Consider the following 24,317-nt stretch of genomic DNA (forward strand, 5'->3'; position numbering starts at 1 on the left):
TCTAGTTCCGGTGTGGACACTTTATTATCCCATGATGCCACAGAACAAGAGTTGTGAATGGCAGTGAAGAGATGCAACTGATGCTGGTGCAGTAGGTTACATGACAATGAGAACAAGATGGATATAATACATCCAGATAATATTTTTTTTTTCCCTCAATGGTCACAAAAGTACTTTTTTAATAATTACCTATACTCAGAGAATACGTGGTTTCAGATGCAGCCATACAGTTGCTGAAAGACTGGTTGAACTATTCCCCTGAATATAAATTGTTTTTCATATTTCTTTCAAGTCAAATCTTAATTAAGAAGAAAAAAGATGGTCTTGCATGTGGAAAGAATAATGAACCACCTGATCAAGGAAGGACCACGAGACCAGTTTACAGAGCTTTATTAATATCAACTAAAGAAAAAAATCTGGAAATGATGCAGGATTGTAATTGTGCTCATATGAGTGGAAATTGTTGTTATTGCTTGGAGGTATTTCAAGACTGTGGTTTGTCCAGAGGCCAAGGCCAAAACCCAGTCCATGACTGCTTTTCTAAGACCCAACCACAAGATCACACAAAATGACCTGTCCTGGCTAAACTATGCTTAACAAATAAAACATTTAGAGGACAGACTTAATTGTGCGATTTTATCTTTTATGCCACAAAAAACCCTTGAAAACTATTCGTTGTAAATCCAATCTAGGCCTACTTGTGAATACCCAAAAAACACAGTCTGAAGAAAAATAAATAAATAAAAACCTGTCACGTCAAATGGAGTTTATTCATTATTATTTATAACTGCACGTTTAGTTTAAGTGTCCTGAATTTCCATTCATTCCTATGGGAAATTCAGTAATGCGTATTTTCCGCATAAACAATGCCGTTTACATGGATTTCCAGGAATACTCTATTCACAAAAGGCACAAAAAGAGTAACAGGAAAGTGATCGCCGCTCTGTGGTACAGTAGGCTAATCTACAATTTAATGTGGATTCAGACTTTCCTGTAATAGATAGTCTGAGAGACTATATCTGAGTGATACGCATAAAGACCACAATATGCACAGACTGGTGGGAGGTATTTTCCAAACCATCCTGTATTTTCTCAAACGCCGTTCCCAAGCTAAACCGAGCTGCATCTTGTTTGCGGATATGCTTTGTGAGGTAAAACAAAACATTCTTCATTTGGCCGAGAACCCTTATGCTGCTTTAGGAGTTTCGTGGGACAGCCCTAGATCTGCCATGACGGTAAAGAATAAGATAAATAAATTCAAACTCGCTGCATTCCCATATAAAGTCACAGAAGTGCTACCGTGCCCTTAAAAAGGCCATGTGTTATGAACTAGCTGAAGGGAACGGTAAAAATATGCAGGTCTTGAGCACAACAAATAAAGAGATTAAATGTCAACATGAATAAATAAAACAAGGACTAAAATAGGTTATGCTAATATATAGGGAGACTTTTGCAGACGGAGGAAAATAAAAACCAACCGTGGCAGGCACCATTGTAGGAGACTTTATTCAATTTGAGTTGGCCGTCTCTTGTTTAGGATCATCTGACCCACGCTGGCTTTTATATTCCCCATATACAAAATTCAATTCCATGGTTATTTGGGTATATTTAAATCAGTTGAAGAATGATACCAATTGTCCTCTGGACTCTCAGAGGGAGTCTGTTGACCTCAGCCAGCAGATATAAAGCTCAGATTGCACGAATTGAGCGTCACTGGCAACTAAGCAAGAGGACACATCTGAGACTCGATTGCACGCATGAGCGGAACGCTGTGCTTTATGGGTGATGTGAACCCTTGCGGCTAGTGCACTAAGGTCATGACTTCCATAACAATTCTAGGAAGAATGTGCTACTGAGGGAAGAGATATCTGTGTGTATGGAGAGGGACGGAAGAGAACCATATGCTCATCAAAACATTATTTAAATCACAAACCCATTTGATCGTCTTTTTCATAGTACAAAAAAAGAGAAATCTAGAAGATATGTAGTATTTTTTTTATTTTATTTTTTATATGCAGCGACAAAGAATGAAAACTGGAGTCTTCAAGCTTGGTAATATTCCAACTTTTGGTTTTATTCCAAATCTTCTGAAGCCATACAATGACTTTATGCGAGGAACAGACTGCAATTAAACTGTTAACAATTAAACTGCAATTAAATTGTTCAGTAAGATGAACTCAAGAACAGGATTAGTTGTATTCATTAAATCATTCATTCTAATTTAGGAACACTGCAACAACTGATTCAGTTAAAAGATTTAACTCAAAAGAATGATTTGTTCACCCAATGGTCGTTGCTATACTTCTCTCACAAACGTTTCCCCCACCAAGCCATTGTGTGGTATGGTGTAATTATAAAGTGTTTTTTGTTTGGTTTTTTTCCCCCCACAGTGCACCAGAGATCCCAGGAAATTCATCAAAACTTCACGTTGTGTGTCACGGTTAAAAGAACCCAGTAAACATTGGTCCGATGGCAACGTTGTGTCCCTGGCCAAAAACAGTCGCGGCAGGATGGCATAAATCTGTAAAAATTTTGTAACCAAACACTTCCTAAAAATGCATTCAGATATGTTTGTACATCTACAGTTCTCTGGGGTTGCATGTATAATTATTACTTTGACTTTTAGCTATGTGTAATTCGATATACACGATATTGCCAAAAGTTTTGGGATGCCTGCCTTTACTTGCACATGAACATTAATGACATCCCATTCTTAATCCGTAGGGTTTAATATGGAGTTGCCCACCCTTTGCAGCTATAACAGCCTCAACTCTTCTGGGAAGGCTTTCCACAAGGTTTAGGAATGTGTTTATGGGAATTTTTGACCATTCTTCTAGAAGCGCATTTGTGAGGTCAGGCACTGATGTTGGCAGGAAGGCCTGGCTCGCAGTCTCCGCTCTAATTCATCCCAAAGGTGTTCTGTCGGGTTGAGGTCAGGACTCTGTGCAGGCCAGTCAAGTTCCTCCACACCAAACTCGCTCATCCATGTCTTTATGGACCTTGCTTTGTGCACTGGTGCGCAGTCATGTTGGAACAGGAAGGGGCCATCCCCAAACTGTTCCCACAAAGTTGGGAGCATGAAATTGTCCAAAATGTCTTGGTATACTGAAGCATTAAGAGTTCCTTTCACTGGAACTAAGGGGCCAAGCCCAACCCCTGAAAAACAACCCCACACCATAATCCCCCCTCCTCCAAAGTTTACACTTGGCACAATTCAGTCAGGCAAGAGCCGTTCTCCTGGCAACTGCCAAACCCAGAATGAAGTTTGGAGGTCTGTAGCTATTGACTCTGTAGAAAGTTGGCGACTTCTGCACACTGTGCAAATGGGAAGTTCAGTGTGCAGCAACACAGGTAGCCGTTATTATGCCAACACTCCAGAGGGCAATTAAGTACTCAGACAAGTCTGCACTGTAGCACCATTGAGAATGAGGTTACAGTGGTAGGAATGGAGATGACTGTGGGAACAAGTTAATGACAGGAAGCAGAAAAGTCTGGTAATGCTCTACATCCACACTTAAATTATCCAAATTAGGACTGAAGTATGTATCTGTTTCAGGATATGAAGAGATAATGATACAAATACATGAAAACAGGTTGCAGTAAAATGTTTTTAAAAGAAAAATAGTTTCAGTCCATAATTTTGTATTTAAAAATTAAGCTTTATTTCCATGGCAACACTTAATTTAACTTGTTTAGCCAGTTTTAACTATGACATACAGGGAGAGAGAATGAAATCCCATGTAAACTGCAGAAAACAACTGTAAAAACAGAAGCGTCTAGCATAGGGGCTTGGAAAGAACCATCCAAGGTAATCTGATCTTACAATTACATGCAATACCTCCTCTATTTTCAGACCTTCTGATTGGCAGAGCCTATCATCTCTTAAACGGAAAAACAGATTTATGCCAGTTACAACCAGAGTGCCACCTACTGGACATAATTTCAAAATCTGAAAGCCTAAATAAGTTTCATATTATTACCATCTATTGTTACACAGCTTGTGTAAAACTTTAGCATAAGATTCCTCTTAATTAACTGATACAGAACAATGACTTAACCTTTACATCCCATTCCCTCCACCATCACCACTATGTGATTTCTACCAATGAGAGGGAAAAAAGTGCTTCATTACCAAATAAAGTGTGCTAGAACATTTATTAAATAATTATGAGAGGAAAGCTTATATTAAAAGACATGAGAGAATATCATATATGCTAAACAAATTAGTTCTCAAGGATTTGCATCAAAAAAAAAAAAAAAAGAACATATAAAACAGTTCTTATGAGTCATAGACATGTTATTACTTGCTACATGGAATGCATAACTGTTCAAGCATTACATCTTTCTACATCTCACCACGGATGTCAGCCAGTACAGAAACAACCTCAGGCGTTTCAGCAGTGATCAAAATAACATGTTCTAACTCTTCACTACTTAGCAGTCATACTATGAGAACAATCACAGAAATATCAGTCTTAATGTATTGTCAAAGCCGTGAATGTAAGCAGTGGATAAAGCCTGCTGCAGTGGTTACATTGTACTAATAGTTGTGGTTCCTGAGGCCGTTTCTGTGGTACATTCCTCTTCGATCTGTTGCAATGGATTCTGGTCACTTGGAGATGGAGGGACAGACTAAGAGAAAATGCAGTTTTTCAGTTAGCATAGTGCTGCTCTTAAAAACTAAACAGGTTTCTCTGAAAGCTCTCCATTTATGAATGTAACTGAGCTGAGGATCAAAATAATGAAGGAATATTTCAATAATAATAATAATAATAATAATAATAATAATATTTATATACTGATTTTAGCAGTTAAGTGTTTTTTGAGAACCAAATCAGCTTATTACAATGATTTCTGAAGGATCATGTGACACTGAATATTGAATTAAAGGTGCCCTAGAACTTTTTTTTAAAAGATGTAATATAAGTCTAAGGTGTCCCCTGAATGTGTCTGAAGTTTCAGCTCAAAATACCCCATAGATTTTTTTTAATTCATTTTTTTTAACTGCCTATTTTGGGGCATAATTAGAAATGAGCCGACTCAGGGTGTGTGGCCCTTTAATTCTCGTGCTCCACGCCCCAAATGGATCTTTACAAACTGTTCGTCATGCAGCATGTCTAATCGAGTAAGTACAGTGTTTATTTTGATGTTTACATTGATTCTGAATGAGTTTGAGGCTGTGCTCCGTGGCTAACAGCTAATGCTACACTGTTGGAGAGATTTATAAAGAATGAAGTTGTGTTTATGAATTATACAGACTGCAAGTGTTTAAAAATGAAAATAGCGACGGCTCTTGTCTCTGTGAATACAGTAAGAAACGATGGTAACTTTAAACACATTTAACAGTACGTTAGCAACATGCTAACGAAACATTTAGAAAGACAATTTACAAATATCACTAAAAATATCATGTTATCATGAATCATGTCAGTTATTATTGCTCCATCTGCCATTTTTCGCTGTTGTCCTTGCTTGCTTACCTAGTCTGTTTATTCAGCTGTGCACATCCAGATGTTACTGGCTGCCCTTGTGTAATGCCTTTCATAATGTTGGGAACATGGGCTGGCATATGCAAATATTGGGGGCGTACATATTAATGATCCCAACTGTTACGTAACAGTCGGTGTTATGTTGAGATTCGCCTGTTCTTCGGAGGTCTTTTAAAGAAATGAGATTTATATAAGAAGGAGGAAACAATGGAGTTTGAGACTCACTGTATGTCTTTTTTATGTACTGAACTCTTGTTATTTAACCATGCCGAGGTAAATTCAATTTTTGAATCTAGGGCACCTTTAAGTTTTGCTGACACAGGAATAAGTTACATTTTAAAATGTATTAAAATAGAAAATAAATATATTTATTGTATATAATATTTCACAATATTACCATTTTAATAAATGCAGCATTGGTAAGAATAAGACAATAAATCTTACTGATAATATTATTGCATTACATTACATTACAATATTATACAAATACTTGAAGGGCAAGTGATCTTGACTTACTTGGATAGAATAAAGCAGTACTTTGTAGCTTCTTGGAACATGTCTACAATCATTTAGCAGTGCTAGCAGTGTCATTTCATTCAGGAATAAAGGCAAGCCAGCAGATAGTGATCTTGATAGCGATCCTAGCATGAATTCTCAAAACAACCGCTGAATTGAATGTGTTTATATAATGGAATGTTGGTTGTTTCTTACCTCTGATTCTGCTGTAGCAGGCGTTACAGAAGAGCTGTCTGTGTCTGACTCTGACCTGAGCTCCGGACTCAGCCCCTCTCCCAAGGTCAGTCCTGCAGCTGACACACTGCAAGATCAACAAGAAACAGTGAGTCTGGATACACATCAAGATGAGAGGATATAAACCTCTTCTTCCCACGACTCCATGCAGAAAGCATCCCAAATCAGAAATGCTAATTATTGGGTCAGTGTGGGCAGATCCTCCACCTTAGCTAAATTTGAAAAGGTGATTTTTTTTTTTTTTAGTCAAAGCTGGTGAAGCAGTGATGTAAGTGTCCTGTGCTGCAGTGAAGAAACAAGCAGTTACCATAAACAAAATAACCCCCGCAACCAGATACAGGAATCTAAAAAGGGACAAACATCATTAGAAGGAGGCAAGAGAGCAAAGAGAGCAAGACCAAAACAAATACCTTGCTTTCCGGAAAATAAATGGGTGTATAAATCACATTTTATTATTACATTCAGAAATAATGTAATATAGAAATAAATAAAACAAAGCATTTAAAACAATTCTAAACACTGTAAATACATACACTGCGTTCCAAATTATGCTGCAAGTGACATATCAGTAGGATTTCAGTACAATAAACATTCAGATTTTAGTTTTTCTAAGCTGTTTATTTATGCATGTCTTTTTAGATAACTGGTATCAATCATGAGGTTTGGTTAGTGGTGTCTAAAATGCATCTTTACGCACAACTGCCAGCCTGCATGAAGAGCTTCTTGAGACTCCAGAGACACCAGCAGCTTCAAATACCTGTTTGATGCTCAACACTGGCTTTTTTTATAGCTGCCCTTTTAATATGATTAATTTTTTTGACAGGAACTTTCATTAATAAGCCTTTATCTGACCGAGTTCTGCTGTGCTCTAAATCACTCACAAATCTTATGATAATTCGATAATCTCCATTCAGTTTCACACAATATTAGTTGTTTTCATGCCTTTTGCACAACATTGGACCATTTCATGCTTTTCATCTTCAGAAAGATCTTTCTTCCTCTCCATATTGCATGAGAACTGTGACTTGCTTAATAATGTGGAACAACCTCTAAGTAGGGTTTCCATAGATCTGGCAATTTATTTTGTCTGAGATTGATACCAGTTATCTAAAAAGACATGGATAAATAAACAAACAAACACTTTCTTAGAAAAACTCAAATCTGAATGTTTATTTCTACTGAAATCTTACTGATGTGTCACTTGCATAATAATTTGGAACGCAGTGTATTGTGGTTCCTCATTTCACAACAAATCCTGACATAAATCATTTTAGAAAAAGCATGTTTTAGGTGATTTATAAAATGTATATTCCGGAAAATGCGGTATAGTTTTGTGATTGGAAAAGCCTGTGTGTTCAGTGACTGGCAGGGTTCTGGTCAGGATAGCCTTTAATTGGTTGTGCTGAGGTTAGCCAGAAGGAGTGTTTATTTTGCCAAGTTTATTGGCAATGAGGCAATCAGAAAACAGGATGGACTTACGATTTTGTTCAGTTCAACACAAAATTCTCAACTTCGAATTAAAACATGTTTACTTTAGAGTTTAAGGGTTAGTTCACACAAAAATTAAAATTCTTTCATTAATTACTCACCCTCATGTTGTTCATACCCGTAAGACCTTCATTTAATATGATGAGAATACTTTTTGCAATCCCTCCAGAAAAACACAGATTTTTTTTGTGATTGTTGCAGGCAAAAATCCTTGATTTTGCAGCACGTTTTCTTAAAAAATGCGATGGAATATGCGGGATATTTTTGCAATTTTATGCAATGAAATTGCGAAAACTTGCAAAAACTGCGGTTTGATGAAAAAGAGAAAAAAAAAGGTGATTCCCCCAACACCCTGTTCTCACTAGGCTACTACCTTAATGTAAAGAGTCATTTCTTATTACTTCCTATGATAAGCAAGCATACTAAATCGCAGAATATTTAAGTTCTCATTCTGTTTTATTTCAGACCTTAATTAACACATGGCTCAAACTTACAAAACATTTGCGCGGTCTTTTGCGCTTATTTTTGTTGGCAAATGAGAATGATTTTCACCCTGGTTTCACTGCGGGGTTTGCAGATGATGTTCACGTCGCGTAATTACGTCACTTCATAAGGTTCCCATGGCAATAGGGGGAAAATAATGGTGCTTTAGGGTGTGACGAGACAGGTATCTCACGAGACGAGACGAGACTCGAGATTGAGTTCACGAGACGAGACGAGACAAGATTTTTACACACTATTTTTAAGAAATCCTCGATGGTGAAATACATGACTAGAAAAAATATTCTGCACGTGTATTTGAAATGTTTTAACTAATCATCTTGTAATGAATGTCATTTCAGTTCTACTTTCTGAGTATGAATTATCATATGCAGTAAAAGACAACAATACTCAAGCACTGTAAAAGGTTTTGTCACTAACTTTTTTGTCACTAACACTCAACTGACTGACTTCTCTTCTGTATGATTTCAGTCTCCTCAGATCTTACTGTACATGATTTATGAGCTTCTACAACTTTTGACCTCCTAACTGAACTCCTTTCCACAAACTGATCATAGAAATAAAAACAGTATAAGTAAAAATGGTAACACTATACAATTAGGTCTCATTTATTAACATTAATGTATTAACCAACTTCAACTAACAATGAGCAATATATGTGCTATAGTATTTATTAATCTTTGTTTATGTTAGTTAATAAAAATAGTCATTTATTGTTAGTTCATGATAGTTCACAGTGCATTAACTAATGTTAACAAATGAAACCTTACTGTTTGTGCTTATTAGGATTAAGAGAAAACTGTTATTCATCTTTTATGGTAGCCTAACACTTTACAATAAGTGCAACCATAATCACACTCTCTCAATATTCAAATAAGACCAAATTTTTCTCTGATACAGAGCTAAGACATGGTTACAACTACACTGCCCAGCCTAAAATAGCTTTCATATTGAGAGATATTTGCATTTATCAGGGAGCCGCTTTCAAAATGCGGGTATTGAAATCGCGTTTGAATGCGCGATCGCGTTTACTTTCACTTTCAGCGATCGCGCGTAACTCTGTAAATATGGAGCGGCGGCGACCGTTATCCAACTTAATTAAATGTTTTTTATTTAAATACAAAGCAAAATGACAGTGGAGGCGTAATGTAAATGAAGTGGTGGCATATTCTTTCCTAATCACTCTAACACTCTGTCATGGCAACATCACGAGACTACTTTTCGCCTCGACGAGAAATCTCGTCACATATTAGTCTCGCGAGATCTCGTGCCACGAGATCTCGTCACACCCCTATGCTTTACTAGTGTGAAGTAAACGCAACATTTTTCAACTTACTGCTAAGATATATGTGACTTTTTTGCAACGAAAATACAGGGATTATGAAATCAAGCTAGCCCCGCATATTTTGCTTGCTGAAATCGGCAATTTATGCGGCGAAAGTGCGGCATATTTGAAAAAATGCGACCCTCGCATAAATATGCGGACTTTGGCTGATTATGGATTAAATCAGGCGATCGCATAATCACGTTTTTCTGGAGGGACTGTTTTTGGGTGCAAAAACAAAACAAAAATAACGACTTTATTTAACAATATCTTCTCTTCTGTGTCATTCTCATACGTTACATCCAGCGCTTACAGGTTCTACGTCAGAACATCGGCTCGTTATTGGCTGGCTCCTGCGTCAGCATTACACGCATGCGTCGTGCTGCTCATGTGTGCAGCTTTGGCCAATACTGAACCGGTATTCAGATGTAAACAAGGAAGCCTTCATTGAGCTTACAGCGTAAAGATAATGACAGGGAAGTGAAGGGATTGTTGAATAAAGTCTTTTTTTGTTTGTTTTGTTTTTGCACACGAAAAATATTCTCGTCACACTGCAGTCACATCGACTGTTTTAATAATGTCTTTAGTGCCTTTCTGGACCTTGACAGTGGTGGTTATATTGCTGTCTGTGGACAAGTCATATACTATACCTCTCGGATTTCATCAAAAATATCTTAATTTGTGTTCCAAAGATGAACAAAGGTCTTACAGTGTGGAACGACATGAGGGTGAGTAATTTAAATGACAGAATTTTCATTTTTGGGTGAACTAAACTTTAAAACAGTACTGAAATTATTTGGTGATATATTTTGACATAATTCATTCTTTTATTCAAAACTGGGATTTAAGAAACCTACACCATTTCTCTCTTTTTTTTTTTTTTGCATGCTTGTAATCTGATTGCCTACAGCAAAATAGAACAATTTATTGATGTTAGACGGCTAATGATCTCCTGTTGCCCCAAATGATGATGGTTAAAAACTTAGGCTAGGTGCAACAGATCCACGGAGGGCCCACTCGCTCTCAGTTTCAGGTGACCTCTAGTCTCACCTTGAAGCAACCAATGTGAAAGCAGAGCTCCAGGGAATCGATGACCATGGCAGCTCCCTTCCCTAGAGGCCGCTCGCACCTTGAGCACATCCGCCTGCCACTGAGCAGCCTACAGGCACCACATGCCAGTGTCAGAATTCAATGTCAGAAACAAGACAGCATTGCTCTGCCCTTTCCCTGATTTGACTACATTTAACAGAAGAGGTTGGCGGCAGGGTACTGAAAGATTCGGAATAGAATACTACCATACTATGCTGCATGTGTACTGTACACAGCATGCACCGAGTTGCAAGGAATACCCAATTGTCAAAATGTACCAAATGGTACAGTATCAAATGGATACTGCTTTCAACAATAAAATACACTCCACTTGAGCTTTCAGTGTAACAAATGGACTGGAAGCAATAATACTAATTTTCACATTTCTTCTTCTTTTCTGCATATTTTATTTATTTATTTTTTTATTTTTTTTTTTATTTATTTATTTTTTTTTACACAATATTAAATTACAAATTAAAAGTATTTATTTCCAAGATAACTACTAGACTACAAATGGTGGATTTAGCCTGCAACGTAGTGATGTTTTGTAGCATACAACTTTTTACAAGAAATATTGTTGAATATTGCATACTCTTGTAATACATTAGACAATGCAGCATATATTGTACATTACCGTTTAAATGTTTGGGGTCGGTAAGACTTGTTTTTGAAAGAAGTCTCTTATGCTCACCAAGACTGATAAAATACAGTGAAAATTGTGAAATATTTTTGCAATTTAAAATAATTGTTTTCAATTTTAATATTTTTATTAAATATTTTTCATAAATATTATTAATTATTAAATATTTTAATAACATTTTTCTGTGATGGCAAAGCTGAATTTTCAGCATCATTACTCCAGTCTTCAGTGTCACATGATCCTCCAGGAAACATTCTAATATGCTGATTTGGTGCTCAAGAAACATTTCTTCTTCTAGTATGTTGAGCAGTTGTGCCGTTTAAAAAAAAAAAAAAAAAAAAAAAAAAAAAAAAAAAATCTGGAAACCATGATACCTTTTTCCCAGGTTTTTTCCCTAGATTTTTTTTTCTATAATGTAAAACTCTTTACATAAATTTTTGATCAATTTATCCATCTCTGCTGAATACAAGTATTAATTTATGAAATAATAATAATAATAATCGTACTGATCCCAAACATTTGAATGGTACGGTATATGCCACAGTATGCAAAATACAAATACACAGATTGCTAAAATACCTGGGGTTAAAGGTCAGGTAGAGTGAGATCCTTCTTAAGAAAAAAAATAATAATAAAAGAGCTGCATATAAAATTGGCTTAAATGTGTTTTAACTGAACATGCATTTACATAAAAGCAATGCTTTGGTTTTTATTAAACAAAACACACAAAGCACAATTCATTCTGAACTATTGCATTAAACATGGGCCATGACTAGTCCATACCTGCCATGCTGCTGAGAGTTTGGACGAGACTCAGGGAACAAGGGCTCAGGTGTAGTGGGAAAGTTGGAGGATAACAAGGAGCTCTGTTTAAGACCAGTATTGAAGATGGCTGAGCCAGGGCCCAAGCTGCTGCGTCCGCTCCTGTAAGTGCCAGTGCTTCCCAAAGCAGAATGGGGTCTGTTTGAGATACCTGAAGTGTAGGACTGCCTGGACCAGGAGCTGGTTGTGTGGAGGTTGTCCAGCGATTCATATCTTTAATAGGGCAGAGATTGAGATATTAAAGACAGACTTGAAATTATGTGTTCATGGTTGACAAAAAGTACACTAGCATTCAAAAAATTTGGGGTCAGTAAGATTTTTTTTTTTATGTTTTGGCAAGAAGTCTCTTATGCTCAGTTGCTTACAAAGACTGCATTAATAGTGTTGAATAAAAAATTCATTAAAAACAGTAATATTGTGAAATATTAATATAATTTAAAATAACTTTTCTATTTTAATATATTTTAAATATAAAAAAAAAAAATCCTGTGATGGCAAAGCTGAATTTTTCAGTGCAAGTGTCACACTTACTGACCCCAAACATTTAAACAGCATTGTACACTGTAAGCTGACAAAGAAAATCTGTGATAAACAATATAAGGGAAAATGTTTATTCAGTGGGACCTCCTGACTGACGTTCCCACAGTGACGGGCTCTTTGTTGATACTGGCATTTCGCTGACGGATCCAACTACCATCTGTGAGGAGCTGCGTTCTCTTCCTCATCTCCTCCAGGATCTGCAGACGTTCCTTTTCTGCCTGAGACAGCTGTCCCTTCTTTTTACCGCTCCCTGCAGCCAATGGGGTGACAAGACAGAGAGGAGGAGTATTGTACCTGATAGTCAACTCAAAGGAACTCAGAATAATCAAAATGAAAAGTAATCATACCTTTTGCATCTTGTTTGTGAAGGCCTTCAAGTGCAGGAGTAGATTTTGACTTTGTCCTATGCAAAATAAGCACATGAATTGAATAAAATGCAACAAAACAAAACAAAACAAAAAAACCTAAAAACAGCATCACTGTAAGCCTAACTTTAAAGGTGATGTGTGCAACTTTTGCATCACCAACAAATACCTGCAATTTTCTGGCAATGGGGAAAGAAGTGAATGTGATGGGAAATAGTATTTAAAGGTGCCATAGAACGTCTTTTTAAAAGATGTAATGTAAGTCTAAGGTGTCCCCTGAATGTGTCTGTGAAGTTTCAGCTCAAAATAGATTTTTTTTATTCATGTTTTTAATTGCCTATTTTGGGGCATCATAAAAATATGTCTTGATTCAGGCTGCGCGGCCCCTTTAAATCTCGAGCTCCCCTCCCCCGGAGCTCGCGCTTGCCTTAACCAGCATAAACAAAGTTCATACAGCTAATATAACCCTCAAAATGGATCTTTACAAAGTGTTCGTCATGCAGCATGTCTAATCGCGTAAGTACGGTATTTATTTGGATGTTTACATTTGATTCTGAATGAGTTTGGTAGTGCTCCGTGGCTAACACTAACAATACACACTGTTGGAGAGATTTATAAAGAATGAAGTTGTGTTTATGAATAATACAGACTGCAAGTGTTCAAAAAAAATGAAAATAACGACAGACTTGTCTCTGTGAATACAGTAAGAAACGATGGTAACTTTAACCACATTTAACAGTACATTAGCAACATGCTAACGAAACATTTAGAAAGACAATTTACAAATATCACTAAAAATATCATGATATCATGGATCATGTCAGTTATTATTGCTCCATCTGCCATTTTTTGCTATTGTTCTTGCTTGCTTACCTAGTCTGATGATTCAGCTGTGCACATCCAGACGTTAATACTGCCTGCCCTTGTGTAATGCCTTGAACATGGGCTGGCATATGCAAATATTGGGGTCATACATATTAATGATCCCGACTGTTACGTAACAGTCGGTGTTATGTTGAGATTCGCCTTTTAAAACAAATGAGATTTATATAAGGAGGAGGAAACTGGTGTTTGAGACTCACTGTATGTCATTTCCATGTACTGAACTCTTGTTATTTAACTATGCCAAGATAAATTAAATTTTTAATTCTAGGGCACCTTTAACTAAATGGAATTGTAATCAGAATTAACCTGTTAACAGAATTGTTAATTACGTTCCTAAAAATTCCTATCCCTTGCTTACATTTCTCATGGAAAATTAAAATCTGAATTACTTCATTACTAAATGAAAATAATGTAATTTATTACTCACCCTCATGCCGTTCCACACCTGTAAGACCTTTGTTCATCTTCGGAACACAAATTAAGACATTTTTTTGAAATCCGATAGCTCTGTGAGGCCTTCATAGCCAGCAATGACATTTCCTCTCTCAAGATCCATTAATGTAATAAAAACATATTTAAATCAGTTCATGCGAGTACAGTAGTTCAATATTAATATTATAAAGCGACGAGAATATTTTTGGTGCGCCAAAAAAAACAAAATAACTTATTTAGTGATGGCCGATTTCAAAACACTGCTTCATTAAGCTTCGGAGCGTTATGAATCTTTTGTGTCGAATCATGATTCGGATCGCGTTTCAAACCGCCAAACTGCTGAAATCATGTGACTTGGGCGCTCCAAACCACTGATTCGTGAAAATCATTATTTCGTTTTTTTGGCACACCAAAAATATTCTCGTCGCTTTATAATATTAATATTGAACCACTGTACTCACATGAACTGATTTAAATATGTTTTTAGTACCTTTATGGATCTTGAGAGAGGAAATGTCATTGCTGGCTAAGGAGGCCTCACTGAGCCATCGGATTTCAACAAAAATATCTTAATTTGCGTTCCGAAGATTAACGAAGGTCTTACAGGTGTGGAACGGCATGAGGGAGAGAAATAAATGACATTATTTACATTTTTGGGTGAACTAACCCTTTAAGGCACTGGAAAATCTTTCAGTACAGAAATGAGTGCTGCCAGATTTACTACATCACATCTTCCCTTATGCCACAAAAGCCATTAAAAGAAGCAAATATAGGCACAAAAGCAAACTGACCTGTCAGAAACTGTAAGCTTGGCAAACCCATAGGACTCCTCTGAGCTGAAGCAGGACAGAGCAGCAGCAGCACACAGATAGACAAACAAGCAATGACCAAAGCAGCAGTAACATGTACACATGCAACTCCACACTGGACTCGATGCAAGAATATATCAACACTACTTCAGAAATTAACAATGTGTCTGTCAATTTAACATTAATTTAGTGTTATCATACAAAATAAATGCTAAAACAATAATAATTATAATAATAATAATAATAAACTAATGCTGTTCATTTTTCCTTGTTAAAAGCGTGTTCATGGCGAAAGTTCAGGTTGACAAACTCAAATGAATTCCTGTGGACTATACCGCCACCAGTGATATATTCAATGACATGGAAATAAAACAATAAGTTCTGTTGAATACTATATATTGAGACTTTGTTTTTAATGAAATTACTGAATCTTCATTTGAGGGCTTGCCTTTTGAAATGAGATGCCTTTACAATTTGTATTGAATGGCAGCCCTAATATTGATGGAAGTGCAAAATCCTAATATTTTTTGGCATGAACATAATAGTTACAACTTATTTTCCAACTTATGCTTGGCATATTTCTTACCACTGACTCTTTGTGGTTGAATCGCACTCTACTTCTGCCTTAAATGACTGGCGTCCTGCTGCTATTTGCACAGCAGCCTGTCTGTCCTGTGCTGCTCCCACCTTCTCTGCAATCTGATTGGATGCCACTGAAGTGGTAGCAATAGGAGGTGGAATATGAGGAGTAGTATTTCCATTGGACAGCACATCAAGGCATTTCAGCTCCTAAGGTAGGAAGTAAATAATAAGTGTTCACTATTCACCATTTATAAATGGCTGAAGAGTCTAAAGGTAATGAAACCACTTTATAAAACATTACATGCTACGTTTGAGTGTGAATGGGACACACTGGAGAATAATGAAGCCAGAGAGATTAAAGTTATGATGACAATCCTCTGACCTCAGGACCACCGTACTCCTCTCCATAGACTTCCTGCTGAGCTCTTCTCCACTCCTCCTCTAACTTCTCCTGATCACGTCGATACTTCTCCTGAAACCAGCGCAGACAAACTTTTTCTTAACTTAATGGTTTATTACAAATAATATCAGCAAAACAAATTCTCGCATTCAAGATCTGGTTATGGCAAGAAAGAATGTGTGATTTGGTGGTACCTGCAGGAGGCGCTCTTGTTCCATCTGCCATTTCTCCTGCCGCCGCCTCTCCTCCTCATGATCCCATGACCAGCGAGAGGAGGTGGTACTGATGGAGGGAACCTGAAGCTGATACCAGAGAGAGTAATAATTATGAATAAATGAACCAAATGGTAAAATTTAGACAGTATCAGCATACTAATAAATCAGAATCAGGATTTAATATTGATAAAGACTAAATGTGAATGACAGTATTGACTCACATCAGAGATGGCAGACTCTGAGCCACCTAGTAAAAGAGATGGAGACAAAGATTATCCATTTAAATAGCACAACAGACCCCACACATGGCCATGAGTTTCCCCAAGCTGTTGATTCATGCTGCTCAGTGGATTCTGACACACGCCCCCTGCTCATATAACAAAACTGTAACCAAAGCCACCACAGTCAAGTAAGCGGCTGAGCGCACAACAAATTCACACTCACATGCAGGCTTTAAACAACACGCAAGACCAAGGTAAACATGATGAGAGTGCAAAAACCATCTCAGAGCAATCCTTTTAGAATTAAAAATCATTTTCTCTACTCTATAACAGTGAATTACAGAGGAATCTGATTGCAGATCAGTACTAAAACTAAATTATTAGATACTAACTCAAGGAATCACACACAGCCACTTACAGACAGAGAAACAGACAAAAACAGAAAGAAAGACCAACACAACAGTCTTCAAATTACAGTGTATCACATGCACATAGAAAGCACTCCATCTTTATTTACCACAGAGATAGACCCAGGAGCTGACAGTGGCACCTGAAGGACAGAGCATTAGCTTTTAACAAAATGGAAAGCAACAGAAACCCATGGAGCGATTTCAAATCTTTATGCTCAGACCTAGAGCTTAAAGGTGCCCTAGAACTTTTTAAAAAAAAAGATGTAATATAAGTCTAAGGTGTCCCCTGAATGTGTCTGTGAAGTTTCAGCTCAAAATACCCCATAGATTTTTTTTAATTCATTTTTTTAACTGCCTATTTTGGGGCATCATTATAAATGAGCCGATTCAGGGCTACTGGCCCTTTAATTCTCGTGCTCAACGCCCATGGAGCTCGCGCTTGCCTTGAACAGTGCATAAACAAAGTTTACACAGCTAATATAACCCTCAAATGGATCTTTACAAAGTGTTCGTCATGCATGCGGCGGATTATGTGAGTGTTGTATACTGTTATATTGTTAACATTTGATTCTGAATGAGTTTGAGGCTATGCTCCGTGGCTAACGGCTAACGCTACACTGTGGGAGAGATTTATAAAGAATGAAGTTGTGTTTATGAATTATACAGACTGCAAGTGTTTAAAAATGAAAATAGCACGGCTCTTGTCTCCGTGAATACAGTAAGAAACGATGGTAACTTTAACCACATTTAACAGTACATTAGCAACATGCTAACGAAACATTTAGAAAGACAATTTACAAATATCACTAAAAATATCATGATATCATGGATCATGTCAGTTATTATTGCTCCATCTGCCATTTTTCGCTATTGTTCTTGCTTGCTTACCTAGTCTGATGATTCACCTGTGCAGATCCAGACGTTACTGGCTGCCCTTGTCTAATGCTTGAATATGAGCTGGCATATGCAAATATTGGGGCGTACACCCTGACTGTTACGTAACAGTCGGTGTTATGTTGAGATTCGCCTGTTCTTCGGAGGTCTTTTAAACAATGAGATTTATATAAAAAGGAGGAAACAATGGAGTTTGAGACTCACTGTATGTAATTTCCATGTACTGAACTCTTGTTATTTAACTATGCCAATATAAATTATTTTTTTCATTCGAGGGCACCTTTAACTAATAAAAGCTTTTGGTACACACAGTAATTAGAAAAGAAAATGTAAAAAATAATCTTAACATAACTGGGTGACAGATGTACCGTATGTACTAAATGCTTTAGTTAGTCAGGCACTTAGAATGCAGAATAAGCAAACCCATCTGTTTTTGAGAGAATTCGGACATTAATATTCAACAGAACAGATCTCACCAATACACTCAATTAAGAGTGTGCTTGATACAAATCAGTCACAGGATAATTAAATCAATAAGCTGCAGTGACCAATTAGTCATGTAGCATTAAATTGCTACAGCCTGAGTGAACAGCGTTACCTTTTTGCTTGAAAAATTCTAACCTTCTTCTATGATTTTTCAAAGCTATGTGCTCATAGTCTACAACACAGGTGGAGAGAGAACAGTGCAAAGAAATGTGAGTAATTATCCACATCTTTTGGTGTCTCTCTTTTAATAATGTGGAAATTATTAAGTTTAACTCAGAACAGGGACATAGATTAGAGTGCTAAACTGGTTTCAAAAGAACCTACCTTTGTTCCTTAGAGCAACTGGATTGTCCTGGATACGTCCATTCACCATTTTAGATTGTACTCCCTGAAAATGTTGAAGTCAAATAAAACACATACATAAAATGATACCATTAAACTGTTTGGGGTCTGTAATATTTTAAACATGTTTTTCAAGTCTCTTATGCTCATCAAAACTACATTTATTAGTAATAATAATAAAACAGTAATATTGTTAAATATCATCATCATTTAAAATCAAATTAATTATATAAATTATGAGATTTAAAAGCTGAATTTTCAGCAGCCACTACTCCAGTCTTCAGTGTCACATGATCCTTCAAAAATTTATAACAGAACTAGAAATTTATTTGAAACAGAAACATTTATTGCATCCTTGCTGAATATAAAAGTATTAATTTCTTTCAAAAATATTTTTGACTGATAAACAATAGTGTACGGTTCACTGTACAAACAAGCATATGAATTACCAACTCAACTTGGTCAACACATTTAAACAACAACAACAACAGTTAAACTCACTGATTTCCCAGAGTCCACCACATTCATTATATTCCTGCCCTGACTCACTTTAGCAGGTTGTCCGTTGACCTGTGTCTTCACCACAGTCTCCACTGGAGAGTTTGAGGTTGTGCTGATCGAGACATAGTGCTCGGGCCGCCCTATAAGTGTTGAATTGGCACTGGTCAAATTGATGGTCTTATGGCTCTTGTACGGTAGGGAAGGGTGGCCACTGCCCCAGTCTGTCCAGTACCCAAAACATACATCAGCAATTCAGAAATTCTTTAGGTGAACTTGTTAGTGATTTACCAATGTTATTTAAATCAGAATTGCTTGTAACAAATGTAATTTGTGAAAGGGGAATTTTAAGTGGGTAAAATTATAAGGTTTAATATAAAAGTGAGCATTAATTAAATTAAAGGGGGCTGATAATGATTTCCTTTGATGATACTGAAGAAAGATTACTGATGCAATAGAGAAAACCAGTGAACCCGCAGGCCATTATCAGACTATTCAGACCGGACAGTGACAATGACTGACAGACAGATAGACCACCTTCCCACAGTGACAGAAAGCAACAGATAAAGCATCTGATTCTGAAATGGTGCCTTCATTTTCTCAGCTCATAAGCAGAAGGAACCGTGCCAGAAAATATAAAGATGAAATGCCCAACAACAAATTGCAACAGCGGTTTATAGTAATCGTTTCTATGCCTTTCAATTCCACAGTGTATGTATGCAATACTGTATTCTGAATATGAAACGTGCAATAATAGACAGTAAAGAAAGGCAAAAACTCAAAGTGTGATTTAAGAAGAACTTAAAATTTCACTATTTGATGTGTGTTCACACATTCCCTTGTTGGTAGAACAAAATTATGCTGGTGAAATGATGCTCTGCTTACACAGAGACGGCTGTGTAACAAACTTACAAACAGTTTCCACACCCTCACCATTTTGGCCATGTCGTCGGATGTCCATCAGTAAAGTGCCTTTTTGCTGTGCCGAGTCCATGCTGCCCTTAAACTGCTCATAATTCATTTCAGCCACCCTGCATCCACCCAACGCCACGATCTCATCACCCATCAGCAGGCCACACAACTCCGCTGGGCTGCCTGTGTGATGCAGGTTAAGAAGGTGAATCAGGTCAAGTGCCTTTAAGCCAAACTGAGAGAGTTTGTGAGAGTACAGAATCAAGTTCACTTCTTGATCTAGACCAATAGGACATTTACTGAAAACAAATATAGTTCTAGTAGGTTTCATTTTCTGAGATGTGTAACAATCTGATGAAGTGTAAACAGGATGGTCAAAAAGTGTCAGCTCTTCCATCTTATTCAACTTGAATTATTGTATATAGAACATTGCACTGTACAATTAGTAGTAGTTCATAATGCTGTATATTCAATTGTAAATGGATTCTGTTCCTTGTAGTAATTTCACTTACATTCCTTTGCATATTTAACACTGTATGGTGTCATAATATATTTCATAGTGCATAGCCTTCCATGCATTTCATAGAATAATATTCTCATTCTAGTATAGAAGCTTATTTGCACCATGAGTGGCCAAAAAAAAAAAAAAAAAAAAAAAAAGTTATTGATAATATATCCCATAATTCTGACTTTAGTCTGAAAACTTAAATTGCGAGACTGAGAAAATTCTTAATTCTAGGATTTATAAACTGCAATTGCAAAAAAATTAAATTACCTTTTTTTTTATTCTGTGGCATCCATATGCTAGAGCTCACCATGTTTTAGGGTGTTACTGCATGCCATTATTTTATTTTATTTTTTTTTTAACTTAATTTACTTTATATCAACGAATAAATAATTACATGTATTAATGTAATATCACAGCAGGTCGGTGGCCAAACAACAACAACATCAACAGCTTTACACATGCAAGTCCATAAAGTGTAGGGAAAGTTATTACAGACTTTGCCTGGTGTCTGTAATTTATTCATTTATAGTGCACATATAATTGACCCTGAATTTCAGTACTGAAACCAACATATGAGCTTTTTTTTTTTTTTTTTTTTTTTTTTTTTTTTTTTTTTACACACAAGAATCAAATGCATTACATATGCATGCATCAACTACAAAAAAAAGTAAAAGATTCATCATTATTACATATTATTTAATTAATCATAATATATTAACTGACTGACAGCCCTAAATAGGAAATAACACAACTGGTTCATACATCATTGATGAGGCTCTAAATGTAGGTTAGTGTGTTTACTGGAATTCTGGGGAATAAAATCCACCTGATCCTTCTACCTCAGCCTGTGTTAACTCCGTTAACACAATACACCTGATTAAAGGATGCCAGGAGTCAGAACCAAACGCTCTCCATCTCTTCTATACAACAATACAGATGAAAGCTGATATAATGGACATGTGCTTTACGCTATATTTACTGCATGCATGGCCGCCCTGACCTGCTTTTGTAAATGCACAGGTCACAGATGAATGCCGCCTCTCCTCTCATTCATGAGGATATATCCTAAACTCAGGACCAGACACCCTTCAGGACAGGATCCAAGACTTCTTCAATTTATCCAATCAGACTAATGCACAGTAAAACACACCTTCACTGTTCTCTATAAATCATTCATCTCAGTCTCACTCCAGAATCCTGAGAATGACACACTGTGACTGAATGTAAATAGCAATACATGCGCACAAGCACTTCTTGCACTCTGAAAATTCAAAGAAACTACAAAAATAATGGTCAAACACATAGTGTGATACACAATAAAGATTCACAAACTCAAGACAAGTATGCAAAGAGTAACACAGATCATGAATTCCCAAAGCTGCATATTCATATGAGAAACTGAGTACAAGTTGCATTGCAGAAAGTTTAAGAAATTCTAAATACACAGTTTTTATCTCCATTACCCCCAATCATCCACAAAAGCTTCACCCTATTTCTCTAAACAGAGATTCTGTATGGTAGAAATATGCATCTAACCTGACTAATTCACAGCTGGTTCACATTTCACTCTTATAAAGTGGAATTGCAAAGCCCAGATGCGTTTAAAGGAATGGCAGTATTCTAGTTACACAGCTTGCTTGGAACCATGTTGAATTATAATTCTTACCTGCTTGAACAGATTTGACACAAGCACCAGTTGAGTCCCAGTGAGCCTTGAATCCAAAGTCTCTCCCGCTGTTAGGCTTCTGATTCAAGCAGACTCGCATTTCACTTTGACCCACCTGAACGAGAGAGAGAGATACAGAGAGAGAATGTGACACCTGAGGATCCCATGACACCTTCTTCCTCAAGAAATCTGCTTCAGTCAGTACAACACAAACTGTCCACCATCACACATACGTACCTGCATAAATGTAATGAAATGTAAAAAAAAAAACGAATTATTATATTATATTATATTATATTATATTATATTATATTATATTATATTATATTATATATATTATATTATATTATATTATATTATATTATATTATATTATATTATATTATATTATTTTGTATTAAATCCAGTGAAAAGTGTTCCAGGTAGGTCAGGGATGTCCTGGATGTCATGATTTGATTGGTTCAGATCATCAAGGAGCCTACCTTAATTTCTCTTGTTTCTGAGACAATAGGAGGAGATGCTTGTACAATGGAAGCGGCCATGGTCACTTTAGTGGCAAAAGAGTTCATGGGAGGCGCTGATGACCTTCCATCTCTTTTCTCTTCCTCCTCTTTCTTAGGGTTGATTGGATGAGTACTTGAACGAGAGTGGCCTGTGTCGGCAGAGGCTGTGACCTTTCCTTGACCGCTGAGGAAAGAGGGGGTGATTGAATAGTCTCTGTGTCCACTGATCAGGCTTTTATGAGAGTCATCAATCTGTAGAAACACAAGATAAAAACAAATAAATAAAGTGGCCACTTTCTTCAACCACCACTTCTACAATCATGAATTCTGTTAAATTTAGGATCGTGTATTACTATTAGAGCACTGAAACAATGGAATATGCCACAAATTGGCTTCATTTTATTTATTTTTTTAGCAAGCCCATGTATGAAAACGAAGTAGTCCATCTCTGAAAAATTAAAAAATTCACGTGCCATTTCTTGTTGAACCTTGAATTGCATTTAAAAAGCAACATTATTATTAAACACACACACACTGAAACAATACACTATACAATATACAGAGGCAACATAATTGTTTTTGTTTGAGACACAGTGGCCAAACAGTGCATGTGTCCATACATGGTTGAGAAGCCCGTCATGGAAAAGCACACACATACACACCAAAGTCTTAGCTTGGGTTTCACGAAGCACCCGGAGTGCAGAGCAGTAGTAGTGGCTTGATTCATTATTCATAAGCCAGCCGCTAGATGATCAGGTGATGAGGAGAAACACTAAACTTCACACACTGAACACTGCACAAACTACCACTCTTCCTCACCCCCCACTCCTTTATCACAGAGAGAAAGAGAAAGACCCTAGGTACTATTTAGAAACTAACTACTGTATGTCAGGCGGAACAATGTGCCATTGAAGAATAATGCTGGTTACTGTTGACCTAAAATTAAGACATATCATGAATATTACAATAATTTTAGTGCACTTTTTTAATAGTCTGTTATGTTCCTAAAAGACCTCTTGACATTACACTAATTCTGCAATGCTTGTCTCAAAATAAAATAAATAAAATAATAAATAAATAAAAAATAAAAAAAAATTATAAAATAAAATAAATAAAAACATTTTTTTAAGCTGTTTCACTCAGCCCTCCAATGGCCACTGCATAGTTTCCAGGCATCACTGTGAGCTTTGGAAGAGTTTTACTTCAGTTCTCTGATCTGTAGCCGGTTGCAGAGACTGTTGCAGAGAAAGTTAGTCATCTAATTTTTTTCTTTAAGGCTAGTCATATCTTTAAAGGCCACTACATAAAGCAGTAGATTGGTCTAATCTGAGTTTGAAAATTAAGACTGATTACTCCTTGGCTAACTGTTAGTTGGTCAGACTAGTTCTTAAGGCACAGTCTTAACATAGTGGCTAAGTTTATGCAACTGGCCACTGGACGGCATGCTGTCCCAAAACCAATCAGACTGGCCAAATGCCACCAAAACTAATCTGGGAAAAAAGAAAAACATATGTTTTTATAATCACATGACAATCATTATTATGATT

General features: G+C 36.6%; 1 protein-coding gene across 8 annotated transcripts in view; it reads right to left on the bottom strand.

Moving 5' to 3' along the window:
• Positions 1-3,638: 3,638 nt before the first annotated feature.
• The window catches only part of lmo7b (LIM domain 7b), a 59,037-nt gene continuing 38,358 nt past the window's right edge, over positions 3,639-24,317 (bottom strand). For 2 of the 8 annotated variants that reach the window (XM_048196988.1, XM_048196981.1), the window contains 16 exons: positions 22,750-23,022; positions 22,269-22,383; positions 20,116-20,277; positions 19,234-19,406; positions 18,667-18,730; positions 16,553-16,578; positions 16,311-16,418; positions 16,099-16,188; positions 15,721-15,923; positions 15,117-15,161; positions 12,991-13,046; positions 12,728-12,893; positions 12,065-12,316; positions 10,603-10,711; positions 6,201-6,306; positions 3,639-4,632 (listed from right to left, as the gene is read on the bottom strand). In XM_048196988.1, the coding sequence (XP_048052945.1) occupies positions 4,610-4,632; positions 6,201-6,306; positions 10,603-10,711; positions 12,065-12,316; positions 12,728-12,893; positions 12,991-13,046; positions 15,117-15,161; positions 15,721-15,923; positions 16,099-16,188; positions 16,311-16,418; positions 16,553-16,578; positions 18,667-18,730; positions 19,234-19,406; positions 20,116-20,277; positions 22,269-22,383; positions 22,750-23,022 (1,971 nt within the window). In that variant the 3' untranslated portion in view covers positions 3,639-4,609. Of the gene's footprint in view, positions 4,633-6,200; positions 6,307-10,602; positions 10,712-11,860; positions 11,894-12,064; positions 12,317-12,727; positions 12,894-12,990; positions 13,047-15,116; positions 15,162-15,720; positions 15,924-16,098; positions 16,189-16,310; positions 16,419-16,552; positions 16,579-18,666; positions 18,731-19,233; positions 19,407-20,115; positions 20,278-22,268; positions 22,384-22,749; positions 23,023-24,317 lie in introns of all 8 variants that reach the window. The other 6 variants (XM_048196980.1, XM_048196983.1, XM_048196987.1 and 3 more) reach the window with 5 other exon arrangements.

Source organism: Megalobrama amblycephala, linkage group LG7, assembly GCF_018812025.1.
Source record: "Megalobrama amblycephala isolate DHTTF-2021 linkage group LG7, ASM1881202v1, whole genome shotgun sequence".
In the NCBI taxonomy this organism is placed as follows: domain Eukaryota; kingdom Metazoa; phylum Chordata; class Actinopteri; order Cypriniformes; family Xenocyprididae; genus Megalobrama; species Megalobrama amblycephala.